Consider the following 24,253-nt stretch of genomic DNA (forward strand, 5'->3'; position numbering starts at 1 on the left):
CATGTGTACGGACTCATTGATACCCACTCAAATCCGGGTTCTTACCTAAAGCAATTAACAAGCGAGCGTCAGCAGAGATCTGTCAAGCTGAAAGCTTTGAAGTATGTACTCAAGTAACAAGTTGGCAATTAAATCTTGAAACTAATGAATGTTTGAAGCAAACTACAAAGAATAATGATATGATAGTAGTGTGTGTACAGATTTTTAGTAATTTATAAGCTTTATTCAATCGTTGGGTAACGACGACAAATTCCATAGCAATAAACCCATGCACATATGCAGTTTTGCATAAGCCATGTTTAGGTAGGACTTACGAGAGACAACACAAGCCTTGAAAATACCTTCCAACAAATCATGTTTCTAAATGCAGCGACACTGGCGATAATCCACAATTAAAATTCCTTGTTGCGGGTAGTTAAGGTTTGCCGTCAGTCAATATGTATTCTCTGTTGGATACATTTAATAAAAATATGCTCGAAGTAGTTGTATTTATATGTTGGGGTGATTGACGAACAGGGAGTGTCTTCAAATATTCTGTCGTTACTTGAAGTTTGGTTGATATCATGAGGTTTGATAGTCAAATGTTTCCACAAAAGATTTCTTAGAACTCGTAATAAGTGTGTTACAAAATGAACAGTAACATAAAGAAGGTAAAAAAGAAACAGTCACCACAATCATCGACTGCATTAAAAGGTGTTCTGAAGAACATGCTTTAAATAAATGTTAGGCCGCTGGAACAAAAGATCCAGTCTGACTCCTAGGTACAATTTATGATTGGCAATCTTTTATCCAATACCTTAATCTTGCTGGACGATGGCTGAAAGCGGCGTAAGATTCCTCACTGAAAATGAGAACAATGTATAATTATAGAAATTGTTTTGGGGTTTTGATGGGAATATTCTTACATGTATTGCAAAGTTTAACATGTTGCTAGGAAGAAGGAGAGTGTTTTAACAACTAGATTACCACAAGGTCTTCTTTGAGGCGTTGACAAAGTTTTATCAAAACATTTCTTTCATTGTATGATTAATTTGTCTGATCATGTTTATCAACACATTTGAAACGATAAATACATATGTGAAATCGCCTGACAGTATATTAGAGTGAGAGGTATTTGAAAACGTCCATAAATATATTATTAACACTTCAAGGCAGAATTGGACAGAAGAAAGGATTCGATTTCAAAGAAACCCACCTGTTGATGAGGTTGAAGATTACCATCCAGTTGGATGATGTTCCATGATATGTGAACATTCCCACACCAAAACGAAGCATAATGTGGAGACATACATGTACAGTTTGTGTGCCAAATACAAATAATCGACCCAAGGATAATTCAAGGGTCTCACACTACCTCTTGTATGCTTGAACAAGTACCTAAACATGGATGCATGTATGTCTTATATCAAAGTGACAAACCCATTTCCATATTCATAAGCAATCACTGCTAAAGAAACATATCTCTGAATGATATACACAACAGGCGTATTTAAGGAGAGGCAGGTATCTGACTTGAGCAAGGACTAATATAATTACATTTTTTGCTTGTATCTGTTAGGTGGGAGCAAAGGTTAGGAGGTGAAGCACTCGATAGCTTTTTGAATGTGTATCCGTAATTAGTGAGTGTGTGAGTTGTGTTTTACACCGCATTTAACAGTATTTCCATTTATATCGCGGCGTGTCAGCTTAATGTGTGAGGAAAGCCCGAAGTGATGCAGGTCTCTGGCGTTTATCACTTCGGTGAAACCCACGAGCACGGGTATGGTGCTGACAAACCTAGAAACATAATCGGGGCGAACCGGGATTCGAACCCACAATCATAGGTTTCTGGCGTGTCCACGGGACGCAACTCTGCACAGCGAATCGCGGCGCCTTAGACGACTGGGCCACCCGTGCCCCCACCCCCCCCCCCCCCCCCCTCCTCCCCCCTCATTGTGCGCAGCATTAAGTAACGGAATATAGGATTTTCTAACAAACCTTTAGTCAGGCATATGTAAACTTTCACGCCGATATTTTATAACGCTTTACAGACATACATATAGTGGGTATCTTCCCCATTCACCTCTTATATAATGATTTGCAGTTGTACATTTAACACTCAGAAAGCGCTTACAGGCAAACAGGTACAGTTTCAATTTCTTTCAATTCACGATTTATACCTAATTACAATCTACTTACTGAGTATTGTGGACAGCTCCAACCTAATATTGACAAGTAATTGGACCATGCACGCTTTAGGGAATCAGAGATGTGTTTTCTCCAGTATGTGACTTATGGCACACGTATACTGAAGCCCCTAAATATTTTTTGAAATTGATATTACAGTCTGCAGCTTGATAATGATGCACCTCATATGTACACATAATTTAAACGCCAATTGTAAATCTGTTGAATATGTGCCCTTTATCACATCAATTTATTCAGAATGTTGGTGAATATGTAGTGAATGGTGAGTACTTTGATTGTGATAAAGTGATGTCTTCTCGTTGTTGAACTATTTGTTTTGTGGTTTGTGGTTTGTGATGGGAAATGGAAAGAAAACACTTGCAAAAAATGTTACGGTTGTAAATAACCTTTGAAGATTCTTAACTACGTTGCTTTTGCCTTAAAAACACAGGTATACATGTACGACAACATCATCTGTATTAGAATATGACAATTACATTCCCATTTTATGTGTGTCGTCAAAAATATGCTTTCGTCCTCCAGAATCTTATTATGTCTAGATAAGTGGGTTTAAGGCGGGACGTCATTAACAGATGACTCATGATATAGTTGGTTTTAGATTAAATACGTCCTTTAAATCTTAGAGTTACTGCTCAATTATAGCTCAGGGAGGAAAACGTCTTAATATATATAGGTATGTATACATGCTTCTCTTTGATCTTAATTGCACTTTGATTAAAAACACAAACGATTAGCCTTTAAGACCTACCCTGTGCATGTTGACCCAAGTACAACATACAAAAACCACGGAGTGAGAATCAGACGGGATCATCCAGCGAAGCAATGTTGAGTTGCCAACTGTCTTGAATAATGCGTATCCTTCTTGTCATCAGCCTATTGTTCTGCATATGCCATTGTTTTCTTGCACAAGGAGTTGGAGGTAGGTGGATGTTATAATGCATTAATTTTCTTTTGATATGTAATGGCATGTAATAGAGCTACAGTATAAAATATGCTCTCAGGTTTATACAATTTTTCAACGTGAAATCGTTTAGCTTTTGTTGTTCAAAATCAATATAAATATATTTTTTCTGCTTTCAAATGATATGATTTTTGTGCTGTACGTTGAACAATGTATGAGTGCTACTTGCTGGATAGCAAAGCAGTTTCAAATGTGTTTCATTTCATGTTCATGTGATCGTCTTTGAAAAATAGTAATTTTATCGATCTTTAATCAAAACGTTGCGTCGGTCCTATAGAATTGCTAATTAAGTAAGGCTTGAACAATTCATCTGCTTCTTTAATGCTATTTATTAATATATAAAGATTTGTAAGGAAATAAGTATTTGCTAATTTGCTAAGGAAATCATGTTTACCTCAACAATGAACGATCTGTTTATTTAGTTTTTATTTCGTGAAGATTTATGCAAGATTCTGACCGGTCTCCTTCATGATGCGGATTCCCAGCAACTCTATGACCTACTTGACTGTGATAAGATGCGTAAGTTCATGCATATCAGCCCAACATATGAAAGATAATATCCATATTTGCAAAAAACTGTGATAAGATGCGTAAGTTCATGCATATCAGCCCAACATATGAAAGATAATATCCATATTTGCAAAAAAATAAAGGCGAATAGTTTATATCTGATTTTTAGGTCATGTTGTTATTTAACAGTGCAAAATATGTATTTAAAAAAATATTTAACTTTTTTTTATAAATGCTTTTGAATGAACACGTATTTGGTTTGTATGAAAAGTACTTTTGTTTGTTTTAGCATTTCATAGACCACATGTAACAACAACAGAATAGGTACGTCCTTGTCCATTTCATTTTCATCATGCATTGCATTGGATCACATAATATATTAAAGCATACCTTTATTCCAGTATCTTCATGCGGTACAGTGCTGAACAGAAAGTGCCCACACCCATGGGTAGTTATTGTTCGTGATAAGAAAAGGAAGGCTGAAATGTGTGTTGGAACACTAATAGACGAGAGGCATATCATCACTGCTGCCCATTGCTTCAGTCAAAGGTAGGAAAATGAAATACTATTCTTAAAGGTGGACAGGGGTTGGTTAATTGGCAGTCCTAGCAAATTTGAATCTCGTCCCTCAGATAATAGTTTCTGGGCAGAACATGTGCACTTACAGTAGAGCGTAGTCGCCATTTAACATTTGTTTAAGTTATGTTTAGGATACGAGTTGGTTGTGTCCCATGTAATACCCAGCCATATGTCTATTATCAAGCATAATCATATCTAGATTTGTAAATAAAGTTGTCCGATTCATGAATTCATTTATGATGAACTATGTTAAAGGATAGTACGTTTGTTTTGTCATCAACATGATTTAGTTATCACACACATCACTATCACAAATTCACTAAATCTGACAAAAATCAGTATACATTTTACGAATACTATAAATATAATTTTGGGATGGACAGATCGTGTTGCCTGCATATGAAAACAGAAAAAATCGAAAAAAAATATCTGATTGTCAAGTAGCCTTCGTGTTATAACCAATACATGTTGACTACTGAGCTGCACAAATGTTTTCAACAAGCCCCCCACCTCTAATGGTTTAACCCCTCTGAAGTTAACACCATGACGCCATTTGTTTTTGTATCATATGCTTGACGCTTCACGATTGACCGACGCTGTTCACAAGATGGTCCTGATATTGCGAGACAGGCATATTTCATCGAATATAGGAACATGTACTTGTAAGTTCTAAACTCGTGAAGATTTTCTCAAGAGTTCTAAATTTGTTACAATTTTATATAGTGTCAAATTTAATATCATGGAAACCCAATAGCCATTTTTTGTCAAAGAAATAACAACGACAAACACTACATTCCAAATTATCTTTACAAGGTATTTCCTCGCTGACGATGTGCATGTGGGTATGGGTTCACAAAAGGCTGGAGAGCTCACCTACATAGACTTGGAGTCCTTTACGCTTCATCCTAAATATAGAAACACTGGTTTGGCAAGTACGTTCTTACAAAACCATTTCCATAATCAATTAAATCTCTGCTGAAAACATATGGAATATAAAGAAAATCAATTAAGTCATCATTACTAAAAGGGTTGTTGTGCCTGTATCATTTTCAGGACACGATGTCGCAGTTCTCACCTTGAAGAAGAAGGTTGGGTTTACGCCCTGTATTCAGCCAATATGTATACCCGGAACAGCAACCAATCCTGAAAAGGGAGAACTGGTCACAATCGTAGGATTTGGGCGTAAGGGCGTTTTATTTTTTCCCTATATCAAACCATTTTGTCTATTTTTCAATTCTAAACAGTTGGGGGGAAAAAGCACACATACCAATGTTTGATGGTGGCTAGAAATGAGACAAACAACAAATGGTTATGCGATTGGGATGTATTTGATACGGATATCACATTTTGCCCCTGAAATTTACAGTGTCTCGGTTTCTGTTTTCTAGCCTATTAACTTTTGAATAACATTTCTAATTTTTGGGTCGAATCCAATTTTTGAAGCGTTTACCTTGATTTGCCCGGTAACTTGTGTAATATTGGTATGTAGTGTGACTTTTCATAGAGTTTAATTGGTGAAAAACCCCACAGTATATTGTAGATGTCAATGTGATGTCCTTTTTTGTTGTCTTACAACTTTTAATATGCCAGTTTCCTTTGATGTTTTAAGGTTTCTGGAACAAACAAAGGGCAAGATTGCAGGCAACTGTGCTACCAGTAATAAGCCGTGAGGAGTGTGTGAGCATCTACCCGGAAGTATCGGCACTACAACATTCGATCTGCGCTGGATTGTGGTCTAGCATATCTTCTTCGTCAGTTTGTCATGTAAGGAATTTATATTCCATGATTAATCGCACAGTCTAAGGCGCTGCAATTCGCTGTGCAGAGTTCGGTACGCCAGAAACTTATGATTGTGGATTCGAATCCCGGTTCGCCTTGATTATGTTTTTAGTTTTGTCAGCACAATATCCGAGTTTGTGGGTTTCGCCTTAGTGGAAACCTGCATCACTTCGGACTTTCTTCCCACATTAATCTGACACGCCGTGATATAACTGGAATACTGTTCTGAACGGCGTTAAACCCATCTTACTCATTCATAAATGTCAAGTTCACATGTACTTAATTTATTATTTTGGTAATTCTTATTGAACAAATTATCAGTTTGCTTAATAATATCATTATCGATAAAACAGAACTTACAATTTACACCATTAATTTACTTTTCAAAGGGGAATTGAATTTAATTGAATTTTCAGTTGATAGAAATTATTAAATTTAAAATACAACTTGCACTATAAATGATCTCACAATTTTCAGGGAAATTCAGGAGCCCCAATGATGCTTCAACGAGAATATAAGTGGTTTCTGTACGCTGTCAGCACATCACACAGGAGTTGCGAAGAAGCTGTTTCTGTGTACATAGACATTCCTCACTATGCCACCTGGATCAACAGTGTTAAAGAACATGAACAGCTCTTTTGAATGTTTGCACCTATCAATGTTAAAATAAATGCGTGACAAAATGAACATGCACCGTTTCATGGCAATTTGATTTCCATTTTGTTTAATTTTATTTTTTGAGAGTTCATGTACACACACGTGCGTATAACTCGGTAGCTAGAAATAAACATAAGGTAATGTTTCAGTCTTGGTATTTTGCTTTGAATATATTTTGAGATCTAAACAAATGGTATATCCTTTGGTGGCGACGATTATCATGATCATGAGATGCAACATTTCATATTTAAAAAGAAATTTCACTGGCAGATTCTCATTTAAATAACACACATACACACACACACACACACACACACACACACACACACACACACACACACACACACACACACACACACACACACACATAACGTTATCGGTTCAGTCCAAATTACAAAGGTTACTGAATTTACTGAAAAACAAAATGACTTAAGATACTAGAAATGTTGTTTACTTTGATGTTTTTCTAGTGCGTGCAATGAAAAGTATATCGGAAAGACAGAACTTAAGTTAAAAAGAAGAAAGAATCTTCACCGTTCACAAATAAAGAAGCCACACCCCCTCTATTCCTATCGATATTTCGATAAATGTGGAAGCGGCAGTGTTTTAGGCTTCCCGCTATATAAGCTTAATTTTTATAATGTACCTACATTTTTTCAAAAAGACCAACATTTCATTCATAAATACTCTCCTAAGTTAAATATAAAGGGGGTCAGTTATTTGTTCATTGTTACCTTGGTATTGTGACGCCATAATTCTCCTAAATGATATGACGTCACATAACTATACATTACAACTTCATAACCGTTAATCAGTTATGGCCTGATGAGACTGGAAACATTGATGACAATTCTGGTTTTCTTTGGAGAATAAAGATCAATATGGATTAATAAGGCATTTTCAATCCTTCATTCCCCCAACCCCAACACTCCCCTTGTGCTTTACAGTTGCAATTCATCCCATAACGACATACCGTATAATCAGTCTATCAGATTTTATTGCAGATCTTGTCATATACATTGGAGGAGGCAAGGAACTTGGCATTTTTGATAAACTTACTATCGGACAAGTCGGATGTAGATTTAATAGGTAACACTTGTATGCAGTGCATTTCCCAGGTTCTAACATTTACAAGGGTCTTATGCAAAAGCTTTTAAGTAATGATGAACCCAGTGCACTGACAAGTTCAAATGTCCTCGTTTCAAGAGTGGTATTTGTGTTAATTTGAAAAAAGCTTCAAATTATCTAAATTGGATAGTGATGACTTTTCTATTGACAAAGATGTTCATGATAGATCCTCTTGCATTGTTGTAGCCAACTACAAGCGAATATATATCAAATACTAATGGTCAAATACAAATGGTAAGTTGTTTCCTTTAAAAGACAACGATAAACGTCATTTCACTGGCGTTAAATTGGTATTTTGTATGCAGGAAAAACATGTTTATCCAATAGTGATTAGCATTCGTTTCTTTTCTTCTTTCTAATAGACCATTCAGCCGAACTTACAGGATTGAGAGTGCAGAGTTAGTGTAATGAATAGGGCTTATCAAGAGTACATAGTCATCATAGATGGTTCATGCTGAGATGTATATATGTATTTAACAAACCCCGCTCTGATGGATTATATGCACCTGTTTAACCCCTCTGAAGTTGCAGCACTTATCACCAGAACACACACTGCATAATGCTATTATGCACCTTTCATCCTTAATGAGAAACATTCTTGTTATCCTTTGTTGCTGACACAAAAAGATATAAGAGATTGATTATTGATGAGATTTATGCATGAACTTTCAGCCCATTGATACAATGAATTGTACAAAGTAGTGCATTTGAAGAAACATTACACACAACACACAAACACCCAAAAAAACCCCACCAAAACCAGACACACACACGCACACGCACACACACACGTATATATATATATATATATATATATATATATATATATATATATATATATATATACATGGAAAGTACCTATCAAGTTATGATTAATAAAATGAGAGTAAATGTTATGCATATTATAACATCATTGTTAATTGACATTTAAGAAATAAATATGTTTTGGGACAATATGGGACAAAGCTATGTTGGTAGATTGACATGAGATTATGGTAATCAGGAATATAAGAAAGAGTAATAAATAATAGAAATTAATACACATTAATACACTTTTAAAATGGCTTCATTTCTCTAAATCTTATATCCCATTTTACATTTTGATTTAAAATGGACCTGAACGATACATATGATATAAACGCTCCTTACTTTTAAAAATATGTTTTCAAAATCTTAATATATATTGACTCCAAATACGTAATAGAGATACTTGTAACAACTTTACGCGTTTATGTACATCTCATACCTTTGCATGTCATATTGAATTAGGGGCGGTCGGGTAGCCTAGTGGTTAAAGCGTTCGCTCGTCACGCCGAAGACCCGGGTTCGATTCCCGACATGGGTACAATGTGTGAAGCCCATTTCTGGTGTCCCCCGCCGTGATATTGCTGGAATATTGCTAAAAGCGGCGTAAAACCAAACTCACTCAATCACTCACACTCATATTGAATTACACCTAATCATTTCAGAAATTAAATTGATCAAAACACTCACAATCAAATGAAGATGATGAAGAGGGAGCGAAGTGGACACATACCTTTTCCATAATTGGCAAAGGAAAAAACATCCCTCAATGTTATTGTTTTTTCCTGTTAACATTGCTGTCATGCAGTACCCTTCACAATGAAGCTTCGGATCGGTATATTAAGTTTAGGAATATGTTGCTCCATTTTGTTTAGTTTAATATTTTATTACTTGCCCGTGAAGAGATCACCCGTTTAATAAACATACAGTTGTATTACACATTGTGTAATACCAAAACGCGTGCTTATGTACTCTCGGAACACGTTTCACGAAAAATATTGAAAGCTCTCAACATCCCTTGGCTTATTCAACGACATTGCGTGTGGAGATGATAGATCACTGAGAGGAGCTTAAGCACACTCGATGACCACAGCAACCTTGTTGCTAGGCTGACGTCACATGGCATTGTTTCGCCGAAGGATCTTGCAACAAAATTCCACAAATTACGTCATCGGGTATTGTGACGTGATTGTAAACTTTGAGGTGCAAGGCCCCGTTCCACAAGGCGATCGTGCTGTAGCGCAACGACAGTCGTTGGTCTAAGTTTAAGTATGTGAGTTGCGATAACCTTAACGCTATGATAATTTTGTGGAACGGACGCTTGAATTCTAAAGCTAGACAGTTGTATGGTATTAAATTCATACGTTTCAACTTTTGACGTGTTTGAAGTATTATTCTGTTAAACTCAATTGTATTATGCCGTGGATCGTGTAGGTGTCAGCCTATTCACACTCGACAGTATAATTCTAAAAACGTTTTAAATGGCAAGTAATAAATAAAATACTAAACTCGCTACCGTGTAAAACCAATTTTATGAAACTCGTGAATAGTTGTGGTATCTGACTCGCTTTCGCTCGTCAAATACCACAACTATTCACTCGTTTCATAAAATTGGTATTACACGGGAGCTCGTTTAGTATTCTATATTTATTGGCCATACGAATATATGTTACAGTCAATGTGTGAAAACAAATTTCAAATAGACCGAATAAATCTCTCAACTTATCTCAAAGATTGACAAAAAATATTAAGAAGTTAAAAAGAGCCTTAAACATCACAATATATTCATTATTCTGGGTTTAGAAGCCAAAAACATGATACACATTGACTTTTGTTTTCTGTGAATCCTATCATTGTCAGTCATGGTGATATAATTAAGCATACAAATGTTTGGAATTCGTGTTTTGTGAATTATCTACGTTTATACATGTAATATGAGGACTTTTTACCAGGTTTATTTGTTTGCTAACAACACAAGCTGAGTGAGCATGAACCTACTGCATTTCAAGTGTACTAAAAAAAAGTCTTGAAAGGTGTGATATGAACAAGAAATAACAATATGGTTATGATTGAGACATAAACAAATACGTAGAAAATAACGTCTTATAATACCATCACTAGAAGAAAGAGTTACTGTGTAACGATTAGATGTAAAGAAGAAGAAAGGCGGTTTATGTAAATAGGGATTGTTATGAATGAACGTTTCCTATGTTAACTACATTACAATTGACTCATTTTGTCAATGGCGACGTAGATTCGGTGTTGACCATGTAGTCGCACCAACCACGCATTGTTGTACCTAACCTGCACATTCTCCTATATAGGGGTTGACATCAGTGCTTGAACAAACTATTGTCTCAGTTGATAAAGAAGAGAATCCACAGTTGTCTCTCGAACATAGACCTAAGTACATCTCAAACACCATTTAAAGAATAGGACTTTACACCAGTGCCCACTTCGCTTGTAATCTAAGCTGAAGAGTAGCCTTTTATTTGCGTCGGGTAATGGAAAAAGTAAAACAAATAATCCTTATCAAAAGATGGTGCAGGTACGTTTTCAGGGACTAGTTATAAGGAGGAGCTGGTGTGTTGTCTTGTGTCATCCAAATGAGGGTCAACATAGGAAATAGTTGTAATTCTTGTACGCGTATTTAAGTAATGTTATGTGGAAGCACCATCCTTTGATGCTCCATTCTTGTCTCGTACACTATTACGGAAGATAAGAGGAGGAAACACTTTAATTGGAAACATGTGGACGAAATCTGCACTTTTACTACTTGTACTATGTGCCTTATTCCTGACAACCGACAGCGCCAGTAAGTGTTTGTCATTTTTTTGAATTATGAATAATATATATGCTCGCGCTACAATGATTAGTTTTTTGGAATGGCAAAGTATAGCTGCCTTGTAAAAAAAGCTTTGTTTCATGTTTCCATTTATAATCACAATACTTTGTCATCATATCAAGGCGAGGTATCACGTATTGTTCATTTGATTTTTGTTAATGAGCAAGAATTAGTAACTTCATTGGGTATAGTGTTCCACAGGTTAATCGTATCCGGAAGAAATGATTTAGCATAGGTCTGGGTTCTACATTGTATTATGTGTATGTTAGATCTATTTCTAAGGTTATAATTGATATTACCAGAGACTGGACTTGGAATGAGATCGTTGAGATATACAGGTTAAATACTGTTTTTCATTTCGTAAAATGTAGTCAATTTGAAGCGGTGTCGTGGTTCTTTGAAGGACTGAAAGTTTGTTTCGTTATAAAATTTAACATGACTGGTACCCCGAACCGCCCCACAAATAGTTCTCAATGCGTCCAAATGTAAATTATCATATATACATGTGTATATTCCCCTGTATGCATGATGCATGCGATTGTAAATCATGGAATGATACTATGTTCAGTTCATTGAGATATATATCTCCATTACATATGCATGGATTTTAAAAATTGCAAATAATGTTATGAATTCTGTCGTATTGTTTGGCAACATTAGAAAAGCTTTCACTGCTCAACATTGCTTTTGTGAGACACTTATGTAAAGTGAATGATCGCTTGCACGTTATAGATATGGAGGTAACAATGTTCACTCAAGTCTTGCACTGTGTGGTTTCATGTCACTGTAATGTTCCGTCATATTACAGACCTATGTGGCTTCTGTGATGTTTTAAAGCAGTGCGTAAGCTTCCCCGCCTGCAAACAGTACTGGGACATATGCAAGTGTGAAGGTATTTAAGGCTTTAAATTTCATATTACGCAAATACAAGGTAGCTTCACATAGCATGTTGTATTCATAAATAAAGCTGCTTCATGTTCAAAGCCTACATTGACATGTTCGCATGAATCATTTCTTGACCCATATCTTTTTTGTTTAACTTCATTTGCAATAGTAACAATGACTATAAAATATTAATAAATGAGGTAAATGTCAAAAATATGTTTCACTACGACACTTCGGATATATGCATATTTAAGGATGTCTCGAAAATATGGAGTGTATAATGAAGTAACTGTTTGAACTTTTCCAAGCTATACCCACGGACATCCAATGTGGCGTTGCTGAATCTCCTCCCATACCTAGGATATCCACCTACATCGTTGGTGGACAGGACGTTGGCGAGTGCGAGTTGCCATGGACCGTAGCGCTGTTCACCAAGGGTTCCTTGCGTTGTGGAGGCGCCATCATCGACGACAGGCACATCATCAGTGCAGCTCACTGCCTCATGTTAGTATAGCTTCTTTGGCTTTTATTTTCTCGAATGAGTGGGTGAATGAGTGATTAAATATGCTTTCAGGGGAGAAGTATGACGTCGGTGGATACCTTAACTGGACGTCACAACTGTGTCCATTTGAGTAATCGACCCAACAACGCCTTAACCACCAGGCTACATTTGTATGCCAAATATGTAAAGAATGTTATTTTCAGTTACATTTGGACCAACAAATACCATTTAGACTATGAGATAGTCTGATATGACAGCTTGATATTTAAACAGACTGTAACACGCTTGGTGAATGATGTGATTCAACGCCACGTATAAAAGTATCTTATTTATATACATGTAACAGATGTACAAACCATTTAGCAAATCGCTGATACTTGTTGGTATGATTTATGAAGAAATGTGAATGTGCTTCGCGCACAACTTCATATCACATTCAAGTGTTGGTATCCAAGAATGGAATTATATATGATAGATATCAATTATATAGTGTACAGAGAAAACATATACATGTTTTATTTTCACATAGGGGAATAAGGAATGCCAAAGATGTAATTGTGGGGCTCGGATCCTCAGACAGACGCCGAACGCGAAATGCAACAGTATCAGCCTTCAGCATGCATCCAGAGCATTGGTCAGGTGTGTGAGAAATATTCTCCCATGTGCATGTATCAATATTTTATTCCACTTGTTGAGTTGACTAAAATGTTTACATTTCTGTAAACTGAATACCTCCCTGTTACTGAATACCTCCCGTTTCAAGTCGAATAGGATAAAGTACATATGTAAAAGTATATCTTCTGAAAATAGACTTAGCCAATCACAATTCTTAGTGTTGTAAAAGCCCTCTGAATGTCACCAGTGAGTTATCAACCATCAAGCATGGCTTCATTATAAAAAACAAATATCCATCTATACCTTTATGTTAGAATAAGAAGCCGTCTCTTTGAAAATCTTCATGTGAACAATCAATATCATGGTTTTTTTCAGATGTCAACGATATTGTAATTTTAAGACTAAAAGAACCAATCAAGTTTAGCAAATGCATACGTCCGATTTGCCTTCCACCTCAAGACCATCAGTACAAACCCATGCAGAAATGCATTGTTGCTGGGTGGGGACTTACATCAGGTGAGTGTCATACCAAGCGAGAATTTTCCGTTTATGTAAAGCAATATACTTCCAGATCCAACTTCAGACGTCTACAAGTATAAATTGCTTAGATACTTTAGAGCGTGTACAAAGTTATTCAAAGTTCACGGAACACTCATTCCTTGTTAATAATTGTGAAAGATTTGTCAAGGATAAAGGTCTGTATAAAAATCCAAACGACAAACATCAAGTCTTTGAATGGCATTTAGAACATACTGCCCACTTAGGAATTGACTACAGACAGCTTGTTTTCATTTACCGTTCATAAGACATACAATCATTTTCACTTAAAGGATAAATAAAAAAAATATTTTGCACCCCAATCCCTTTTTGTTGTCAAACCTAAGGCATTAACTTTCTTTTGTAACAAAGGCACTTTCTTGAACAATGTTTCAGTGATCATATTGCGGCGTGTCAGCTTGATGTGGGGAACTTTAAACACTCCAAACTATCAAGCTGTGAATGTTCCAATACGTGTGTTTATTGCCTTGTGTTGCCACCACGAGATGTGTTCTTCATGCTAAAAGTAACGGTTATAACATGTGGCATGATGTTGCAGAGACGAGGCTGTTCCAGCCGTTCCAGCTACAGAAGGTCAAAGTACCGCTGGTGGAGTGGGAGACGTGCCAGACGGCGTACAACATGGTGGACACACAGCTCTGCGCCGGATACTTCGACAAAGGAGGAAAAGATTCGTGTAATGTACGTTGTTTATGTTGTCAGATGCAGAAATGCATGACATCTATATATATATCATCACACAGTCAGGAGAGGTTATTGTCAGAGTACATGGCAGACAAAAGTAATAATAAAATGATAAACGGTAATTGCGATCACAGTGTTGTTTATTCTGTCTTATTTGTGCACAGCGGAAGGTTGATGTGTGGGTTTTGCTAATAAAATAGAATAAGCTTTTAAACGTACAAATTATATTACTACTACTACTACTACTACTACTACTACTACTACTACTACTACTACTACTACTGCTAATGTCTCTACCACTAGTACTACTGCTGCTGCTGCTGGTTCTACTACTGGTCCTATTGCTACTACTACTACTACTACTACTACTACTACTACTACTACTATTACTACCACATTGCAATTTTGTCAAACCGATCCGCTAAGAAATACTTCTTTTTTTTCTTTTTCAGACTGATTCCGGCGGTCCTCTGATTTGCGACTACAACAACCAATGGACTCTTATTGGAGTTGTGTCTAGTGGTGTTGGTTGTGCTCGGCCCATGTTTCCTGGAAAATATACAAGAGTGTCCAAATATATCGCTTGGATTGACTATGTAACGTCAGTGAGGAAGCCTTATCACTACTAACGGACACGGGATGAGCAACAGAATAAACACTTGCAATACCGTCTTCTTGGAATGCTTTTCTTCCATGTAGTTTTTTATATAAGTAGAAGGAGAAGGATGTGGGTGTAGGTGTGGGTGTAGGTGTAGGTGTGGGTGTGGATGGGTGTGGATGTAGTTGGATGTGGTTGTGGGTGTGGGTGTGGGGGTGAGGGTGTGAGGATGGGATGGGGATGTGGATGGGGTTGTGGTTATGGTTGTGGGGATGTGGGGATTTGGGAATGGGGATGGGGAGGTGATGTTGGTGCGGGGATGAGGATGGGGTGGGTGTGGTTGTGGGAAGATGGGGATGGGGATGGGGATGAGGATGGGAACGTCTGTAGGCTATGTGATGAAGAATGCTGGATGGTTGGAAGAAAAGAAATCAATGCATACAATGATACTGACATAACTATAAAGTGATGGTCAAAAGATGTATACCGAGTTTGTTTTTCATGTAATTGAAAATGGAAAGAATTGCTGTTAAATTTGATTATGTCTCTTTATCCATCATTCATTCCTGCAACAGTGTGTAAAAGGTAATCTGTGGCTGGGTAAGTTTGTGTAAAAATAAACTGGTTTAATGAAGACTGGGGTAAGAAATAAATTTGCAACCACATAACCCCTTACATGTTTGAAATGTAAATTTGTACTGTAAAATGCAAATTTATATTCAAAGATAAGATGACTAAGATACTCATAAGCAGTTGTGTATTATGCGAAATGCGAAATTCTTTAATGTATAAAAGTCTTCAATCTAAATTTATGTTTTAAAAATAAAACCATGTAGAAGTATTCTTTGAGTGCTGACAGTTTATTTTTAACAGAAATTAACAGGAAAATAAGTGCTGTAACGAGGTAACTGTCATAAGGATGTGGAATTAAGTAATATTCACTCAAAATTTCCCCCTGCAACCTGATTTTCATATACCGAATGGTGTGAATGGTGGGAGTTGAGCTTGTTTGAATTTCAAGTCGTGTCAGCTATAGATTGCAGACCTAAGCTCTACATTGAATAACTTTGCTATTTGAGAAGGAAAAATATTGATATTTACGATTGTGATTATTCACTTATTTGTGCTGACCTGGCATAAATAACAGAAGAAGCAGGATAATTAGAATCACACCATTGTCCTATATATCCAACTGGTTGCACATCATGCACATTGTGTGACTAATATATGTGTATTTGTATAGGAACACTAGCCAAGCAGATAACAATACTCTCCAGGTCACGATCATGGATAGTGAAGTATATAAACTTTGGTAAGCTTGTAAAAACAGCTATTTATTAGTCGCAGGTGGACTTATTTTACATATTAATTTTTTTTAAAGCTAATGAAAGAAAATGCTGAACAAGAGACAAAGGTTTTTCAATGATAATACATTTAATGTAAAACTCGCAGCTCGATACATGGAGTAAAAGTAGAATTTGCCGTAAATGTTACAACTTCTTTATAAAATACGTTGGCATTCCCAACATACTATGCAGTTAATGATATTAATCATTACGTCAAGGTTACATTTTCTAACGGTATGTTATCGTGATTAGAAAAGGTACACCATGTACCGGGAATGTTTTGCACTCATAAAATGTATTTAGGATGTTTATGTATGTCCACATAACCACCACAATTCAACACACACATAGACACATACATACCTACTTAGACGCACATACACAAAGTTTAACATAGATACACACGCACATTCATAGACACATACACACACAACACAACACACACATAATGTATATAGACAAACACACAGACGACACATTCAGAAACACATACCATTTTTTTTACCTATTCATGCTTTATTGCCTAAGGGCTTGCCTTTGCGAAAGGTTTCGGAGGTTTGTTTGTTTGTTAGTGTGTTGTTAAACGCCGCAATATTACAGCAATATGACGGCGGTCTGTAAATAATCGAGTCTGGACCAGACAATCCAGTGATTGACATCATGAGCATCGATCCACGCAATTGGAATACGAGGGTATGCATCAACCAAGTCAGCGAGTCTGACCACCCTATCTCGTTAGTCGCCTCTTACGACAAGCATAGTCGCCTTTTACCTATTCTAACCCGGATCTTCACGGGTCGGTTTCACAGATGGAGCAGGATAGACTCACCTTTTCACAAACACCTGTAATCTTTCCTGATTGTTTACACACCACCGCCGAATGGCAGGAGCACTGGCGTAAGGCGTCAGGCAACAAATACTTACTTATATGCACATTGTGTGAGTGGCGGGTGCTACCGGCAGGGCAGGACATGCTCAACCTTTTCGTATCATCATGCATATCATCGCATCCAAATCGGGGAGATCGATGTTCATGATGTCAGTCAATGGACTGTCTAGTCCAGACTCGATCAGTTACAGATGGTCGTCAAATAGCTTGGATATTACTGCGTGCTGCGTTAAATAACCAAAAGAAATTCAGAAGCGAATAAGATGTCAATTGACACTAAATCCGCATTATATCATCTCGACCTAATACACAGACGCTAGAGCAACTAAAGTATACATGTAAATGTATATTGAAATAAAAGCGTCAAAAAGGAATGTGCCCTACTGTGTTAAACGCTTTAATGCTTGAGTTTGTGATATGATCACGTTTGTGAAATTCAGCTATATTTTCATAATAACCTGAATTACACTACTGTCCAGTCACAGTGATAAACATCCTTTCTTCTGGAGTCGCTTCAACATTGAAATATTTCGATAGTGACATCATACATTGATGACCACAAAACAGCCAAACATCCTGTTGTTTATCGAGCACACACCTGTTTGACCTTGATGTAGTGTACCTATTGTAGTAACACTTTTGTCCTTGTTCATCTCAACGTCTTTGAATACAAAATGTTGTCACACAAAGTCTCAAATAATCGTTGTTCAATGGTCCATACTATCATCGTTATTTTAAAAGTTGTTTATAATATAAGCTTTATTTATTTCCGAATAAAACCGTTTGCTAAGTTAGCTGTCTTCATTTGAAGTAAAGTCATGGGTTGGTGTGAGGGAATTCGCGTCCGGAGTCTCTGGTGGCGAATTTTTGTGTTTACTCTCTGCTTGTTGACATTTATGTGTGGGAGCCACGGTCAAACACGTAAGTTGGTGACGAATGTTGTGCAGGCAGGATTGACTATTTTTCTTAAGATTAATTGTGTCAGATAAATTTATACAATTATTTACCTTTGAATAGTAACACACTACCTTGTGACATGCATGTTACTGATGTTTGAATTGATATGAAGACACAGTAATTGTATACTATTCAAAAGCAAAGGATCATCCGATTATTTCATATTACTATAGATGTATACATGGTATGATGATTAAGTGTACATTATAACATTATTTACTGTAGTTATATGGAAATATCGGGTGGTCCTTAAATTCTTTGAGAAATATAATCGTATTACTTATTTGCATGGTTAAGTACTGGTAAACATAGGACAATAAATCAAAAGTGTGACTTCGTTGATAATAATACGGATAGTGAATACCGAAGAAACAGGTGTCAGCAATCTCACTTCACATAAGAAAAATATAGTATTTTTGGATTAGTCTTAAAACGGCTCAAGTAATTATACAAAGAGCTCAAAACAGTTCTTCTTTGGAACTGAATATGACAGTGTTCAGCCTGGTTATGTCATTCCAGATATCTTATAGTAGACATTCAGAGGAATTTACTAGAAAGGTCACACCGCTTGTCAACATGATGAGCAATGCTTTCTCATATTTTGTGACCTGTAATGGAGTTTTCACATCTCTTTATTTGCTGGAACCTTTTTGATTATGTGAGTGGCGGGTGTTACCGCTAAAGCAGAACATGCATACCCTCTTCGCTAACACCTGGTGTCATCATTGTGTTTCACTATAATAAAATGTCGTAATATTTTTTTTCCTTTTGCGCCCAATATTCTAGATGCCTGTGTTCCTAATTCACGCTATACTAAACATTTTTATAAATAAATATATAAATTTTGTTTAAAGGGGGTTTAGGCTCGATAAATTTGCAATCCCATCAATTTTTCCTTTAACAACCCTTCAATGGTCTGCTTGTTCAAATTGTACAGTGATTTATTATTATTCATAATGTTTAGAGCTTTCCATAAATGAGCTGTGGCGCTATGGGCACCTTGTATGATATATATTATTGATTTGTTGACACAAATACACTGACGTCTTTGCAATATTCGTTATATTGGGAAGTTCCATCCCTGATTGGTATATTTCATGACATAGGCAGATGTGGAGAGCACTGTCCGTACTTCCGCCAATGTTTCCCCACATCCCAGGTGTGCCAGCTACTCTACAGATACTGTCAATGTGGGCGCCCACCTTCCGGTAAAACAGCCTCATGCACGTTCACATTTACATAAACAATAGATCTATCACGTAAAATTGTACTGTTTATGTCATGTATGCTAGCTACATCTACCTGTTTATTGTGATTTCTGAGGCATGATATTGAGCTTTCAAGTTTATATGATCCATACGAAGTTAAAGACATGTATTTTACTTTACGTTTTGATAAAGAAAGAAATGCGACGTGACATCATGCAGAAGTATTGACTTCCTCTTCCTTTAATGACATTGTATTTTATAAGTCATTTGATCTATTACATAAGTACGACCTCCTCCAAGGACAACCACGACTACCGTTCCCTTTTTAACTGTGAAAGGTAACATGGCATTTATCATAATATAAAAGATACCTGTACAATTAAATATTTTTGAAAATAAACCATAACACGTATGCATCTGGTACTCATAATTGTATGTAAAGGGGGATCAGCGTTAGCAAATGTTTATTTGTACTATGGGCATTACATTTTTCAAGATAAAGTCAGCACACTGAAACCTCGTTTATCCGGACGGTCCTCTTCCCAGTAAAATGGTAAGGATTAAAACATTTCCGGATTAACGAATCAGTGGTTCAGAGTAATATTCTTCGGATTTATGTTGTCGTTACAAACAGTAACGTTCTGATTTCGGGGTTTCCTGGTTCAGCGAGGTTTCGGGAAACTTTAATGTTGATGCATATAAAACAATTTTGTCGTACAGTTATTATTTCATATGTCCATTGTATGCACAAAAATACAACATCAAGCATTTGTGTGTGTGTCAGCACTAAAAACGTCTGATTACTTATTTATTTGGCCTGTCGCCATGAAAACTTTGTACGTACAGTATTTGTGTTTTTTCATATACTTAACTCAGATCTTTGTATGACATACTTCCTTAACAAGGACATTCATTTCTAGACTGTGGTGTGAGCTCCATAACCGGCCCGGCCCAGATGTACGTGGCATCTAGCCGTATCGTGGGAGGGGATGCGTCTGCAGAGTGTCAGTTTCCATGGATGGCTGTAGTGGGAACCAGAAGCAGCCTGTGCGGTGGCAGCATCATCGACGACAGACACGTCCTCACTGCTGCTCACTGTGTCGTGTACGTTGTGTGTATGGTTGGTCAGTGAGGTTTTACGCCACTTTAGCAATATTCCAGCAATATAACGGCGGAAGAGTTCTGACAATATACTCATTTGGGGATTTGAACCCAGGCCTTTTGACGTGACGAGTAAACGCTATAAGACAAGGTCTTATAATCAAGTAAGCTACAGATATGCATATTATTGCAACACGCAGTTGTGCTGTTCTAAGTTGAAGATAAACGTAATATTGAAATGTGTTTTAGAATTTACATTAACTTTATGTGTGTTCAAGTCCAAACCTGTATGGAATGAGGGTCTAAATGTACGATGTGTCTAAGTGATAATGACCGCCTCTGTGGTCTAGTGGTAGAGCGTCCGCCAGGAGAGCGAAAGGTCCGGGATTCGAACACCGGCCACGTCATACCAAAAGACGTTAAAAGATGGTACATGTTGTTACCCTGACTGGCGCTCGGCATTAATGGGCTGAAACAAGGACTGGTCGGCTCGGATTCAATATACTGTGTCTCAGTAGGGTATTCATGTTAAACTGCGGCATGGTATCTCAGTGAGTTAGCACTATAAATCGGCATCAGTCCAGACTAGTACAAGCAGCCACACACACACGTACATTCACGTCGCTATATAAGTGCAATAATCTGGGACGCGACGTAAAACCCCATGTCACCAGTGATAATAAACAAATGTTATAGTTTTGTGTTTACTCATCCCCAGCGGTTACCTCAAGAATTAATCCGCAGTGTTTACGCCACATCTGGAAAACTGTCTCGTGAAAATCGTATCAACGCCAAAAGATGTCGTTCATACTCCTCTGCACGTCAGTTTCGCGGTGGTGTGACCGATCTCTCGTTCTGAGAACGTCTTACTTCATGATAAAATATTATTTAAAACATCCTTCAACGGGTACATACATCAACGAATGTCATGTTTCTGTGTATTTTAGAAGACGAAATGTTGTGGTAAACCCAAGACTGTTGACTATAGGAGTTGGGTCTTCCCGTCGGAACAGAGCAAGACGATTTCGTGTCTCTCAAGTCACGGTCCATCCACAGTACCGAAGCAGTAGTTTCTGTAAGTGATGAGATTCAACTTCATCAACCGGCCAAATACGGAGCTTAGATAATGCTTCAAAAAGTAGTGTTCCAGCATTATCACGATGGGTTTGAAACCCAAGTCTTTTGTTTGACGAGCCACGGTGCATCCTCGTAATGAAGCAGTCGTTCCAGTAAATATAAGTGACACAACTCTTTCCATGATCATAAAAAATATATATTGTATAATACTGACCAAACATAATCATGTGTCTGTGGTCCACTTGCAAAAAGTGATGGTGTACCTCATGGATGACACTCGTCACAAAAATATGCAAATGCAAGGGAAGTATTTACGATAAAACAAACGCCATACTAAGGAATTGAATTCTGTAACCCTGATCAAATTTAAACAACTTAACGCATTATACTCATGTGGGGAATAGACGAATGAATATATATATATATATTTATATATATGACTGAGGGGGTTTGATTACTGCAGATTTGAACAGTGTATAAACAGCGTGTTTGGTTGACATTGACAGACAGAAAACTATTTTCGAGACGAACCCAAGATCAGTGGTACCTGGCTTGGCTAGTGATGCAACAATGCATAGAAATGTACGTCGCCTTGGCCAACTGGTTGAAATTGGCACCCATATAGTCATTCCTGTGTATTTCAGCTAACGACGTTGCCGTCATCACGTTGAGAAGGAGGTTGCAATGGTCGCAGTGTGTTCGCCCCGTCTGTCTCCCCGACCAACTCGACACTGCTCTTGTTGGGCAAATATGTGTTGCTGCCGGATGGGGACTCACAAATGGTAATACTATATGTATAAATATGTCAATACATCAGTTATTGCTTATCTAACGTGTTTACGCTTTAAACAGTACTTCAAAACTAACTATGTATCACAATCAAACCGCGAACCATCCGGTATCCAAATGCGAGTCGATCGCGATCCGAACGCGAATCGAACGCGAACCGTACCGATCCGATCGCAGCTACATGTACATGACGTTGTATAAGACACCCAAAATCTTTCGATCGCCATCGGATAACGATCGATGGAACGTTAGTTTTTAAGTGTCACTTTGTATGAGAATCGCTTTGATCTTCCTAATATCAAAATGTTTGATTTTATCTCTATTAATTTCAGAGAAAAACTCACGGGCCGAGAATAATCTCCGGAGCGTCAAAGTGCCAATAGTGAGCAGTGGTACATGCAGAAGGATATATGGATCCCGAAACTTTGACACAAACAACATCTGTGCTGGTGACGTTAGAGCCGGAGGCATTGACTCTTGTCGGGTACTTAATATCTATTAATGTGAAATAATGAATACATGTATCAAATAGTGTATTTAAAAAAGCAAGTGGGTGAGTTTGATTTAACGTCGCTTTAACAGTATTTCCGTTTCACGGCGTGCCAGCTTGATGCTGGGGGGAAGCCCAACCCTTTGGTGAGGTCGAACCCATGTGTCAGTTGGTACCGAGAAATCTAGAATCTGGAATTCGAACCAACAATATAATAATTTTTCTGGCATAGTTCGGCACAGCAAATTGCGGCGCATCAGGCGACTGGGCAGCCTGTGCTACCACTGCAAAAGAAGGAAATGTGTGGGGAAGATGGCACACAATCTTTTAACTTTGTGATGAGTGTTTTATTCCCAGCTTAAAGGCCCATTATGCTCTATTTGGAGTATGAGGAAACTGTCTTCGTATGCTGAAAACAATGTACGATAACGATGCGCGGATAATTGTTACATCCCATTTTACATTTTGATTTTGCTTCATTATCTAGGGAGACTCCGGAGGCCCTTTGATGTGTAGTTCCGGCACCCAGTGGAAAGTAATGGGCATCGTTTCTTTCGGAAGAGGGTGTGGACGGCGAAGGGCACCGGGGGTCTACGCCTTCGTTCCCCCCTACGTCTCATGGATAAATAGCGTCAGGTCATGATTGGCAGCAGCATCGTTATCGTCATGAACAAAACCATTTTCAACTCTTTACAGGTTGGGGTGACATCATTTCAAAAGGTCTCTATCTACATGTAAAACGCAATGACATTATATGTAGAAATAAAATGGCATGATTGTATTCCTGGCTTGTTAGGAAGCATGTAATGACACTAGTCCATATGTCACTAGGCATTGACAATGTATTGGCACAGGTCCATAGTTTGTTAATCATAGCAAGTGTAAATACACTTACCCATAGCTTATTAAGCAATACAAATGTTATTGCACTGGTCCATTGTTCATTAAACATAGGAAAATGACACTGGTCCATAGCTCATTAATCATTGCAAGTGTAATAGCACTGGTCCGTAGTTATTAAGCATACCAAATGTAATGGCACTGTTCATTGAACGGAGCAAATGTAATCACACTGTTCCATATATTGATAAGCGCACCAAATGC

The 24,253-nt window shown here is 37.4% G+C and overlaps 3 protein-coding genes across 5 annotated transcripts; all 3 read left to right on the top strand.

The window, feature by feature from the left end:
• Positions 1–2,997: 2,997 nt before the first annotated feature.
• Positions 2,998–7,317, top strand: LOC139448617 (plasma kallikrein-like). Of its 2 annotated transcripts, XM_071230185.1 has the most exons (7): positions 2,998–3,106; positions 3,587–3,667; positions 4,060–4,207; positions 5,051–5,169; positions 5,291–5,419; positions 5,847–6,001; positions 6,494–7,317. In XM_071230185.1, the coding sequence occupies exons 1-7, from the start codon at positions 3,037–3,039 to the stop codon at positions 6,656–6,658; spliced, it is 867 nt and encodes a 288-aa protein (XP_071086286.1). In that variant the 5' UTR covers positions 2,998–3,036; the 3' UTR covers positions 6,659–7,317. The 2 variants fall into 2 exon arrangements, with proteins under 2 accessions (XP_071086286.1, XP_071086295.1); XM_071230194.1 differs by lacking the exons at positions 2,998–3,106; positions 3,587–3,667 and adding an exon at positions 3,731–3,738.
• A 3,869-nt stretch (positions 7,318–11,186) lies between these two features.
• On the top strand, positions 11,187–15,366 carry LOC139454269 (brain-specific serine protease 4-like). 2 transcript variants are annotated; one of them, XM_071235882.1, is made up of 7 exons: positions 11,192–11,420; positions 12,259–12,342; positions 12,644–12,839; positions 13,367–13,476; positions 13,828–13,968; positions 14,549–14,691; positions 15,147–15,366. In XM_071235882.1, the coding sequence occupies exons 1-7, from the start codon at positions 11,354–11,356 to the stop codon at positions 15,321–15,323; spliced, it is 918 nt and encodes a 305-aa protein (XP_071091983.1). In that variant the 5' UTR covers positions 11,192–11,353; the 3' UTR covers positions 15,324–15,366. The 2 variants fall into 2 exon arrangements, with proteins under 2 accessions (XP_071091984.1, XP_071091983.1); XM_071235883.1 differs by lacking the exon at positions 12,259–12,342 and having other exon boundaries at positions 11,187–11,420.
• Positions 15,367–20,009: 4,643 nt separating this feature from the next.
• On the top strand, positions 20,010–23,792 carry LOC139453692 (coagulation factor XI-like). The gene is made up of 6 exons (XM_071235166.1): positions 20,010–20,030; positions 20,613–20,796; positions 21,741–21,868; positions 22,515–22,652; positions 22,992–23,143; positions 23,637–23,792. The coding sequence occupies exons 2-6, from the start codon at positions 20,648–20,650 to the stop codon at positions 23,790–23,792; spliced, it is 723 nt and encodes a 240-aa protein (XP_071091267.1). The 5' UTR covers positions 20,010–20,030; positions 20,613–20,647.
• The last annotated feature ends 461 nt before the right edge of the window (positions 23,793–24,253 follow it).

Source organism: Haliotis cracherodii, unplaced genomic scaffold (genome assembly GCF_022045235.1).
Source record: "Haliotis cracherodii isolate W230 unplaced genomic scaffold, xgHalCrac1.p SCAF_10, whole genome shotgun sequence".
NCBI lineage: Eukaryota > Metazoa > Mollusca > Gastropoda > Lepetellida > Haliotidae > Haliotis > Haliotis cracherodii.